Source organism: Cajanus cajan, chromosome 4 (assembly GCF_000230855.2).
Source record: "Cajanus cajan strain Asha chromosome 4, NIPB_CcT2T_4, whole genome shotgun sequence".
Classification (NCBI taxonomy): Eukaryota; Viridiplantae; Streptophyta; class Magnoliopsida; order Fabales; family Fabaceae; genus Cajanus; species Cajanus cajan.
Window position 1 is genome coordinate 13,695,280 of NC_138520.1, and position 11,640 is coordinate 13,706,919.

Sequence of the window (11,640 nt, forward strand, 5' to 3'; positions counted from 1 at the left end):
AAATCACAACTTCAACCAAGATGAACTTCATACAACTCAAAAACAACTTCAAATTCAACATGCAACCATCAAACGCATCAAAATCATCAAAAACCCCATTTTCCCCAAAACCTCGAAAATGAGAAATTCTTCCATCCAACCATGAATTCTCAAAATTCATACATCAATTGGGTTCTTACACTCACATGCAACAAAACAATCTACAATCTAGCTTTCCTCACCTGAATATTGGTTTAAAAATGGCCAAGAATAGGAAGAAGAAGAAGATTTTCCCCTGAGCTCAACTCACGAACTTCAATCCTCCAAAACTAGCTTCTTCACCTGAGTTTCAAGAAAAGGTAGAAGGAATTAGTGATCTAAGGGAGAAGAAGAATCAAATAGAAAAGTTTGGGAGAGAAAGGAGCTCACGGACCAGAGTCCTTCTCTCTGAAACCTCTCTCTAGGTTTCTTTGAGAATGAGCTTATGAGGCTCTGTTATCAGAGAAAGCCTTAAGTAATCTTCCCTCTAGCATCCACTTACCTTGCACCAACTCACTACGTCACACATTTTTCCTAAATTTAAATAACTAAAAACATATTTATCTTCTAAATTTGACATTTTATAAAATATATTATTTAATTTTATGAAAAATTTAAATTTCTATTATTTATGAAAAATACACTAAAAATTGTCTCTATGTCTTATTTATTTATTTATTTATTTTTTCTGATGTATCAAAAATGGCGATAAATAAAGATCCACTTATAAATTTCATTTGAATGAGATGATTTCTCGAAATAAATTGATCTTTGACCGCATATTTTTAGTACAAGCAAAATTTTTGAAATATATAATTATCAAATTTTAATACATTAAAAGTAACATATCTTTACTTAATGTATATTTAATATAGGTAAATAATGCATGTACTGTAAAGTATAAATATCCACAGTAATCTTAAGTTAAGCTTTTACTGAAACCAAAAAACAAATACAAGTGAACGTGGTGCTTTGAAAGAAGCAGAGAATTCTACGCTATGGCCATGTGAGACATGTCTCGGTTCTTGAGCTTCCAATTCAGTCAGATACCATATTAACATGTTCTGCCTCCTCAAGAATCTTCTCTGCTTCTCTCCTCTCTGTATCCAGTAAGTTCTTCCTAATTTTCTCTCTCTCTCTTTTAATATCCTTTTATTCTACGTTCTTCCCTCATTCCTCAACTTATGTGTGTGTGTTTTCTCCTCCCATGATTTGGTATTTTAATTTTAATATTCTTGAATAAAAGCATATTTGAATCTACCAGTATTAACTGTCTTTTCTGTCCCACACATGTACATGATGCAACTGTTTTTTAATTTCTTTATTAACATGATATTTGGCCACCCAATTATTGCTCATGATGAAAACTTGGTTAGATGAAGTTTTTTCATTACCAACCCACTTTATCAGTCTTGGAAATTCCACGTCTAATAATAATACTAATAAAGTGTATATAAATAAACAACAATTCTCATTTTATATATCAGTTTTTGTCGGCTAAATTAGGCTACAGTCAAATTTCTAAGAGGCAGGGTTGAATTCTACCACTTTTATGCTGTTAAAATGGGCCACTATGCTCATGTGAATTCATTATCACCGCATGATGTCCTTGTCATCATTAATGCTCAGTTTCTTTAGGACACTGCCAGTGACATGAACTTAAGATGTGAGAATGAATTGTTGGTTTGTGTAGGATGCTTTGGTTGAAAGGATGGGGTGCACTTACTCTGTGTATAGGAAGAAAAAGGCAAGCTTCCCTGAAGTGGTGGTTTTTGTTCCATCAACAAGAATTCCAGTGCAATCTGATCTTCAAAGGGTGCTTAAAGGAGTAATTCCAAGGGATCTTGCTGATAAATTCACTTCTCTAAGGAATCAGATAGTGTTGGTAGCAGAGGATACTGGTGTGTCTTTGCTTCTTCACTTGATATGTATTGCTATATTTGTTTTACCTGTTTCTTGAATTCTATAGAAGAATTGAAGGTTAAACACTAGGTTATAAACCTGAACGTTTTCACGAATCACCATATAGGAATAGGGCAATTATATATTCTGCATCTCTTTCAATGACTCCACTTCCACTTCTTCAACTACTTACATTCATAAAGAAATTCTAAATTTCTTAAAGAATGAATAGTGAAGTGTGAAAAAGGTTATGTTGATCTGAAATTTTAATATTTTGTGCAGGTGGGTCAGCTATAGCTGAATTGCGGCGAGCTTTGAATGAATATTTGTCCGTTCTGATTGGACTTACTAAGAAAGGTTTCCCAAATTGACACATTATTTCCCCCTTCTTCCAAAACCGCTTTAAAATATTTTTATAGAATGAATATTTTGTCCAACTCTCAAATGGGTTGTGAGTGGTTTTCATTTGTTAACAGAGTATGGTCTTGAAGGACTAATAGAATTCAAGTGGAAAAATTTAGAAGATGGGAGACAAGTATGGCCATCCACAAGCTCATTCTTTATTATTATTATTATTATTATTGAATTTATCGTTGAACTTTTAGTTTCTTTAACTTGTTAAAGTCCAATTGCAGGAGAGTAGTGTAGCAAATACATGGTTTGAGGTGCTATCTGCAATTCACCTTATGGCTATGCTGTCACTGTCTGAGGCTGACTCATTGATGATTCCAAAGGACCCTTCAGGCTCTGGATTCAGGGTTGTATCTTCAGGTTTTGTGCCAATACACAAGCATTAAAATTTAGACACTTCACTAGTTATGCATGAAGTAAGATACTATTAAACTATGCACAAGTTGAACTATGATTAATGAGTGCATATTTGTATTGTCAGATAGCAAGAGGGAAGCCATTGATTTGTTACTCAAGGCCTCAGGGTACCTGGAGTTTTGTGTAAGGGATATTCTTACTCGGATACCTGCTGAAACCAAGTATGTTTTTCAATAGATTTTTAAGTTTGTGAAACTAGTTTTGGACCAGCATTGAACACCCTTTAAAGATACTTACTACATTGAAACAACATCCAGGAAAACTTTTCCCCACGACTTGCAGGAGGGTGTATTGGAGGCTATTACTATTCAAACACTAGGCCAGGTACTTGTTGATCAGTATCTCTGGACTTAGCATAAGAATTTAATTCTCCTAGGATATAATTTAAGTAAACAACTTAATTATGTCCTACCTATTAATATATGAATCAAATATATCAAATATGATATGCACATCGAATACGATATTAATCAATACGACGATACGATTATTCTTAGAATATATACGATATAATAGGTACAAGATGAATATATCGATGTAAAAACTCATAAAACATGATTTTTTTTTTAACATTCCAAGAACCAGAATCAAACTTAAGTAAACATAATAAATTATATAAATTGCTATTCCGTTAATTGAAATTAAGAACTAACTTCTTGGAACATTTCTGAACATGGAAATTATAAATTATTATCATCGTAAATTATTTCTTATGGTTAACAAATAAGAATAGTACTATACTGTCAGTTCCTTTTTTGAAATTATCCACAAGAGGACAATTTTACAGTTTTAGTTCATCAATAAACAATGCTTCCATCTTTGTATTCTATACATATAGATATACATGAATCACATTGAAAATGGTACTTCATAGCTATTAATTCAATAAGCTTATTTTGACAACTGATAAAAGTGGCCTATAACCCTCCTATAAACGCTTTTTAGCTTATTTATGTAACATTCACCTAGAAGCTTCCATAAGCTTCCTCACACTCACCTTCCTAGTCTGTTTTGTTGCAACTGTAGAATGCTCATCTCTGGATTATATCAAATAGCATTACATATTTTGTTTGTGCTAATTATTGGATTGTGAACATGGTGGTCATTTTCTTTGCTCTTCTATTGAAATGTACAAAGGACATGCAGAAACTGCACAAAACTCCATTTCACAATCTTTGATTCCATTGACAAATTGTCGACATAGCTTGTAAAACAAGTTCTCAGATTGAGTATAATAGTTCATCTTGATGATAATTTAGGGAACTGAGATTCAGCTTGGTCTTGCGGTGGAAAGTCAGAAGGCAACTTTGTCTGTTAAGAGGAGGTTGGCATGTGAACAGCTGATTTACTTTAGTCAGGTTTTTGTTTCAATCTTTTGAGCATCTACTCATCACTATTGATTTAAATCACTAACTTTATAACTTCATAAACTAGTTTAAGAGATTATGACTAGTTTGTGCTTCTCTCTTTCTTGAGCAGGCTTATCACTGCTTGTCAGGATGTGACTTCAATCAAGTCCAAGGGCATGGAAGGAAGCATCTCAGATTCATCAAATGGAAATTCCTTGAAGCCAAGGTTAGGATCAGTGATGCCATCACCATTGATAAAATTCTTCCCACCAAAAGACACATCTTTGACATATCCAATAATATATAAATTTAGTTGGAATACACTCGCAGCATAAATTTACCATATAATTTAATATTGTTTAAAAAGTTATATCAAGGATGATTTCTAGTTAATTATACTTAACAATGTAATTTTTTTTTACATTGAATGTCTATCAAATTTAAACTCAATATATATGATCCATATACCTAATCACGGCCTATAAAAATTAAACTCAACTATTTATGATCCATACCTTATATCTTTTTCTAATGTCGTCAGGCTGCAGCATACTACTACCATGGTCTGATCCTTGACAAAGGTAATGAACCAAGCAGTCACATTGGTGCTGTCTCTTGTTTTCTTGCTGCAGAAGAACTTCTGGCTGAAAGCAAGAAGGCCTGCTTAAGCTTTTGTCTTGCATCTCCAGTGACAAGGTTGGTTTTGATCTTTGACTCTATTCTGAGATGCTTCTATTGCCACATTTATTTAACATAACAATTCTGCATTTCTTTGTCAAGGGCTCCTCCACTTTGGGGTGCTATGAAATTTCTACATCAGAAAATTCCTGAAGTTGCATCAAGGAAGTCCCAGATGTATGGCTACCTCTGGGAGCAAGAGAAGTAAGCAACTTTCTTTGTTTCCAACTTTGTGATTAAAGGCATATTTGGATAAATTTCTCAAAAAAAAAAAAAAAAACACTTTTAATAGAGAAAAAAAGAAAAGGATAAATTAAATAAGTTTTTTCATAAGTTAGATCAACTTATGCATATATTATTAGTAGAAGGTCTCTCCTATTAGTTTTTTCAAAATCTTACTTTGGACTTATTTAAATAAATTTCTTTAGAAACACTTATAAGAAGAAAAAAAGAAGGAAAGATGAAATATATTTTTTCATAAGTTAAAATTAACTTATACATAAGTTAATTTGTAAAAACTCTTTTATATAGCTTCTCCAAAAAAAATTACAAATAAACTTAAGTATAAGTTAGTTTTAACTTATGAAGAAACTTATTTTATTTTTACGTACTTTTTCTTTTAGAAGTACTTTTAGAGAAATTTATTCGATAAGACCTATTTAACTTAATGCATAGGCTAGTATTAGCTTATACAAAAGTTTATTTCAATTTTCCTTCTTATTTTTTCTCCCACAAGTACTTCTAAAACCGTTCATCCAAACTGTCCTAACCTCATTTGATTTATGACCAAATTCCTAATTTGCTTTACATAATATAATAAATAATTATGCAAAATTGGAAATTTGTTAATGATGCAGGGGTCTCCAATCATTGCCGGAGCTTCCTGAGTTTCAATTATCATTACGTCCAGATGACTATGAACTGCCTGAAATTGATCCAGCATGGGATAGTAAAAACTGGGAATCTCTGGGACAACCATTGAAAGAGCACCTTAGAGATAGTGATGAGAATCCAACTGATCATGATTGATAAACTTAAATGGTCTTCTTTCTTTTCTATTTGTAGTTGAACACCTGCTTGTTTGACAAACTCTTCTATACATGCTAACATTATTATAGAATATGAAGGTCACTGTTCATTATATTATATAATCACTAGCTTATCTCTACAGACAACAATGAGACATATAGCCTTATCAATCAAAACCAAATGGTTTTTGGACTTTTGAATCAAATTGGAGACAGGTTCTTATTGTTGGTTTTGAAAACGTTCAGAAAATTTTGTATAAAAGGTACTTTTGTTTTTCAAATTTATGTAATTGTACTATCTGAAAACACTGGTTTGCATGGGAAAATTTCTCGTACGCTCTTTTCTTTATTCCTTTCCTCTTCATATTGGTTAGTTTTGTTTGAATTAATTGTGAAATAGAGAGGAAAGGAAAAAAATAAATAAAAATAGAGGAGAAATAAAATAAAAAAACATATATTGTTTGAATGAACAGAAATAGAAGAGAAAAAAACTGGACAAAAATTCTATCTACTTATTTGGATGAATGAAAAAATAATATAAAAAAATAAGTAAACTTTTTTTAAAAAAAATTAAAAATACAAATTTAAATTTAATATCCTTCCTTAGCATAAACTTATTTATTATTTAATAAGTATATATTATAAAAAAAATATTTTAAAAATGGGAAAAAATTATTTCCCCCATTGCCCTCTAATTTGGGGGATTTTTTTTTCCTTTCTATTATTTAGTCTTCCATTGATTTATAACATATTGACTGAATAGTATCTTGATGGTTCTTGAAATATCCATTTTATATGATTGGTGGATATTGAAAGTCACATGTGAATATACATAAAAGAATGTAACCTATGTTGGATGGATCCTTGATAAGTAGGAGCATCATAACTCTTCATCAAAGGTATGAATATAACCATTGTAATCTTACATAAAAGAGTATGGTTTGAACCATTTTGACTTTACATGAAAGAGTAGGTTCCCTTTTCACAATCTCTATAAATTTATGTCTCGTGACATATGGTATGTGGATGCTGCATTTGATACAAAATCCCATCAACTTGACTAAAAAGGAGAGGAAAATCCTATCCTATAACAAATATCTATAAAGACTACACAAGTGGGTTCAAGAGACAAAGTGTAAAGTCATGACTTTAAGAAGTAAGTCATCTTATCATCCTATTTAATTTATGGTATTCTAATGTATGCAATTATGATCCTTGTATGCTATCATGATGAGTAATAATATATCATGATATATGTAAAAATTTCTTACAAAAAACACTAGTTTGCATAGGCTTTTTATATTTTTTATTTTGTTATTATTTCCCTCCTCTTCATATTGGTTAGTTTTGTTTGAATTAATAGAGAACTAGGGAGAAAAGAAAAGAAAAGAAAAGAAAAGAATATATATATATAGGAGAAATAAAATAAAATATATATATTGCTTGAATGAACAAAAATAGGAAAAAAAATTCTATTTATTTATTTGAATGAATGAAAAAATAGTATTAAAAAAAGTAAATAATTTTATAAAAATTAGAAATAAAATTTAAAATTTAATATCCTTCTTAATATAAAATTATTTATTATTGACAAAGTATATATTATAAAAAAAATAAGATTTTAAAAATGGGAAAAAATCATTTCCCCTTAATTTGGGGAATTTTTATTTTAGTCTCATAAATAGCTTTTTTTCTTTCCTATACACTACACTACTTCTATCTAAACAAATATTGGGACAATTCTTTGAGTTCCGATATCCAAATTAAAATTTGTTGGTTGTGTTGTCTCGATGGTTACTGTTGTTACCTAAATTTATGGGTGTTTCAATAAAGAGAATGTCATCTTTTGGTCTTCAATACCAGTGATAAGGACATCTGTTAAGACACTTTGACATTCAAATTAAATGATAGTTTAGGTTTAGAATGTGATTAGGGTTACAATGATATCTTTTTCCTCTTAAATATACACTTAATCTTATCATTAAGCTTGAAGTTTCGATTGCTTGAATTAAAAGATATTCTATTCATTAGGTAAAAAGTAATGTGTATGATTACAATTATCCAGTATATTTTGGAGTTATCCATACAAAGATATCCTAATAGCCTAGAGTTTCATTTTGTGTTGCTGGGCTAGAGGCTCAGCATGGGTAAGAGAGCAAGCTGGCTTGTTTGACCTGACAATAATGTTACAAAGAGGAGCTAGTTAGATTTTGTGGAGAAAAGATGGTCCTTAGAAAGGAGGTTGAATAGTGAATATTAAAAATTCACATTTTTTTGCAAGAGAGTGAAGTAGTATCTGCAACAGATGAAATGTTGGAAGAGTAATCAAAAGAGCAGATGGAACAATGAGTATTTTTATATTGGGTTTCCTTATCCACAGAGACTACGTCCAATTCTCAATCTAACTAGATTGAGTTCCACTAACTTTCTCAAAGTTACAAGTATTTCTTTTCAAGCCACTTCTGGCTCTATAATAAGTGTTCTTTGATTGATCTCTTCAAGCCACTACCTAAGTATTCTTTCAACAACAAGCCTCTAACTCCAAGCTTTACAACAAGTGTTCTTTGATTGACTTCTTTAAGCCACTATCCAAGTATTATTTTATAAACAAGTCTCTCTAGGCTCTACCCTATAACAATAGTTATCAAGGTATTACAAGGTTGTTACGATCGTCTCTTTAAGACATGAATACAACAATGTTTTGGTACAAAGATTTGTTTACAAGACAAAAACTATATAGAAGAGATGTGTTTTTGAATGTGCTTGTATTTCAATGATAAGCTTCTATGTTGTATTGTTCTTCAAAACTTCTTATATAATAGCTTTGGGGAAGATGATTGTTACAACATTTTGAGCCTAACTCACAAGTTTTTTTTGTCTGTCTTCATCATCTTCCTTATGGTGGTAGGTAACCGTTTGGTACATTTAATGCAAGCATTAAATGAATTTCACCAAATAGTACCTTTTATCTAATCAAGGAGACTACTTATCAATTTTCACACCAAATGGAGCTTGTAGAAGTAATGTCAGGGAGAGCAAATATTGTAGTGTCTTTATTATCTGTTGTCTTCTGTATCTTACACTTCATTTGATAAGCCTTTCAAAGATATGTTTCAAAGATATTTTCATAAACATTTCTTCTATGTAAAAACACTTTTTTTATTAGCATTAAAACTCTAAATTTAAGGGATTGCTTTTTGATTTAACAAATTTCAATAAATTTCTAGCTTAAATAAATTTATAATCATTTAAAATAAGCATTTTTTTAGTTCTTTTTTTAAAAAAAATCATTTCATTTATGTACTTTTTTTCATTCTTCATTATTATTGTCAAATTGAGCATTAAATTGAATAGAAAAGAAAAAATTTATAGAGACCATAGAAAAACTTTATAAAATCCAAAACTTAAGAGGACCAAAAGCAAAAATTTTTTTTTAGGAAGGAGTGGAGCCAAAACAACAAAATTTTAAGAGGTAAAAAAGTAACTATAACTAAAATGATTTAAAAGAAATTAACTTTATTTTATAGAAATTAGATATTTATTTGAGTCAAATTTTTAAAATTTAATTTTTTTATTGAATAAAATTTAAACTTCAAACACAATAAATACACTAATGCAGAGTAAAAATATAATAAAGAATGCATTAGTGACTAATAAAAAAATTATAAAAACTAAACCCACAACTTTGTAAAAATCATATAATGATATAATCACCCTTACAAATGTGAAAAAAGTAAATAAACAAATTAGTTGAAAAACTAAACATAAATAAGGTAGAAGTTGTAAAACAAATCATATATATCACGAGTATGAAATAACATTCTTTTTATATCCTACCTATATCTCTTATATATTACATTAAGCAAAATTCTGGTTCTTTTTATTATTTCATGGTCATGTGCTATCACTTATTTAGACATCGTTGTCATACACACGCACAAACATATATATATATATATATATATATATATATATATATATATATATATATATATATATATATATATATATATATATATATATATATATTATACTTTATTTTTTTCACTCTTCATTTGTTATATTTCCTTCATAACTTGAAGATGATTGCAACTTTAATAAATTTCTATATATGAAATTTTATGTTTAGAGTTTAATTTTTGAAGATGATTACTAAAAAATAGGATTTTAACTCCGCATAAGTGAAAATTAAAGCTCAAATATTATTAATTTAGCTTAAATAGAAGTTTAGTCATTTTAAAATAAGATTATTTTAATTTTAGTAATCTTAATTTTAATCATCTTCAGTTTGACCATCTTAATTTTAGTTATTTTCGTTTTAAATCTCTTAATTTTAGTCATTTTCATTTTGACACTCAAATTTTAATTGTTTCTATTTTTGGTCCTTATAATGTTTTCCCATTAAATTTAATGATCAATCTTATAATAAAGACAAAAATAAAATAAAGTAAAATAAATTTATAAAGATGAAATGCATAATAAAAATAAAAAAGACTAAAAAAAACACCATACTTGTAAGGAATTAAAAAGTTATTTCAGCCTAAATTTATGCATCACCTGAACAAGTTTTTTTAAAGACATTATGAAATCACACTTTCCAAGCTTTTCATTTAGACTAGTTTGGTACATAACAAACTTTTTCATGTTTAGAATCATAAATCCTATAATCATGATTTCATGAATGATGAAAATCTAATTGGGTAATTATAAATATTTCTAAGAATGTTTATAAATGTTACTTACATGGGAATCAAAAATTTTTATTACATTAAATAAGAAAATAATAACGTAACATTTTAATTTACTGCATTAAAACTCTACTTTTAACTTGAGAATCTTAGTTTCCCACCTCCCCTATGAGAAACAAATTTGTGGGTATATAAAAACTTCCACGAAACAACGTCTTCTATGAATGTTATTTTTTAAATAATAAACTAAATATGAGAAACTAACATTCTTATTGTTAGATTCTTGGAAAAGTAAAAAATTTATTGTGTATCAAATGCTCTTTAAGAGTTGAGAACTAGTGATATATGCACAATAAAAATTGTTCAATAACTTATATGCAAGTGTGAACAAAAAAAAATTGAACTAAACTATTTAAAAATTGAAATGAACTAAACTATAAAAACTGAACTATTTTTATAAGAAAAATAAAATTAAAGGTGTTGAAAAGGGTTTGTGTTGATGGATTAGCTCAACAAGCCAACCAAACTAAGTCAGAGCACTAATTTTTAGGCTTTAAACCTATTTAGTCTATCTAACCCAATATTTTTTTTTATATGTTTTCCTTTGAAAATTTTAAATAAAATAAAGTGGACAAATTTGGCCTATGTTGATAGACCAATAGATCAAAACAAATCAATTCAAAGCACCAAAATAGTTTAGTTTGAATCATAATTCAATTCAAATTTTTTAAGTGCAATTCAGTTCAATTGAAAGAAACAAAAGAACAATTTAATTCGCTTGTACTAATGTGCGGTTCAGTTTAGTTAGGCAAACCTTTTTTTAAGTTCAATGCATTTTTTTTTTTAACTTTAGTTCAATTAAGTTAATGTTATCCACCCTAGTTATACAACATCATTTTTATATCTATTTCTCTTCATCAATAAATGAAGCAATGGAGGGGGATAGATAAAAAAAAGTGACACTACCTTTGTCCCAAATGGATTGTAACTTTAACATTTAAAAAATATCCTAAAAGGATTTCTGTTCTCATTTTTCAATGTAATATTGATTATTATTATTTTCTAATTTACACCTTTATAAGTTATTCAACCATGTCCACGACTGTTAAAAGTAAGATATTTATAGAGATAGTGGGGTTAATTTGGTAA

General features: G+C 28.9%; 1 protein-coding gene across 2 annotated transcripts; it reads left to right on the plus strand.

The window, feature by feature from the left end:
- The first annotated feature begins 956 nt into the window (after window positions 1-956).
- LOC109802519 (Endosomal targeting BRO1-like domain-containing protein) lies at window positions 957-5,918 on the plus strand. 2 transcript variants are annotated; one of them, XM_020363915.3, is made up of 12 exons: window positions 957-1,127; window positions 1,712-1,919; window positions 2,203-2,277; window positions 2,397-2,455; window positions 2,556-2,691; window positions 2,813-2,909; window positions 3,006-3,072; window positions 4,008-4,106; window positions 4,228-4,323; window positions 4,639-4,793; window positions 4,878-4,979; window positions 5,633-5,918. In XM_020363915.3, exons 2-12 carry the CDS (start codon window positions 1,730-1,732, stop codon window positions 5,802-5,804), a joined length of 1,248 nt encoding a protein of 415 aa, XP_020219504.1. In that variant the 5' UTR covers window positions 957-1,127; window positions 1,712-1,729; the 3' UTR covers window positions 5,805-5,918. The 2 variants fall into 2 exon arrangements, with proteins under 2 accessions (XP_020219504.1, XP_020219505.1); XM_020363916.3 differs by lacking the exon at window positions 957-1,127 and adding an exon at window positions 1,216-1,233.
- The last annotated feature ends 5,722 nt before the right edge of the window (window positions 5,919-11,640 follow it).

Excerpts from the sequence above, each read along its gene's own strand:
- LOC109802519 (XM_020363915.3), top strand. The coding sequence starts at position 1,730 with ATGGGGTGCACTTACTCTGTGTATAGGAAGAAAAAGGCAAGCTTCCCT. Across the intron at positions 2,278-2,396 it reads GATTGGACTTACTAAGAAAG|AGTATGGTCTTGAAGGACTA; the intron begins GTTTCCCAAATT and ends ATTTGTTAACAG. Across the intron at positions 2,456-2,555 it reads ATTTAGAAGATGGGAGACAA|GAGAGTAGTGTAGCAAATAC; the intron begins GTATGGCCATCC and ends GTCCAATTGCAG.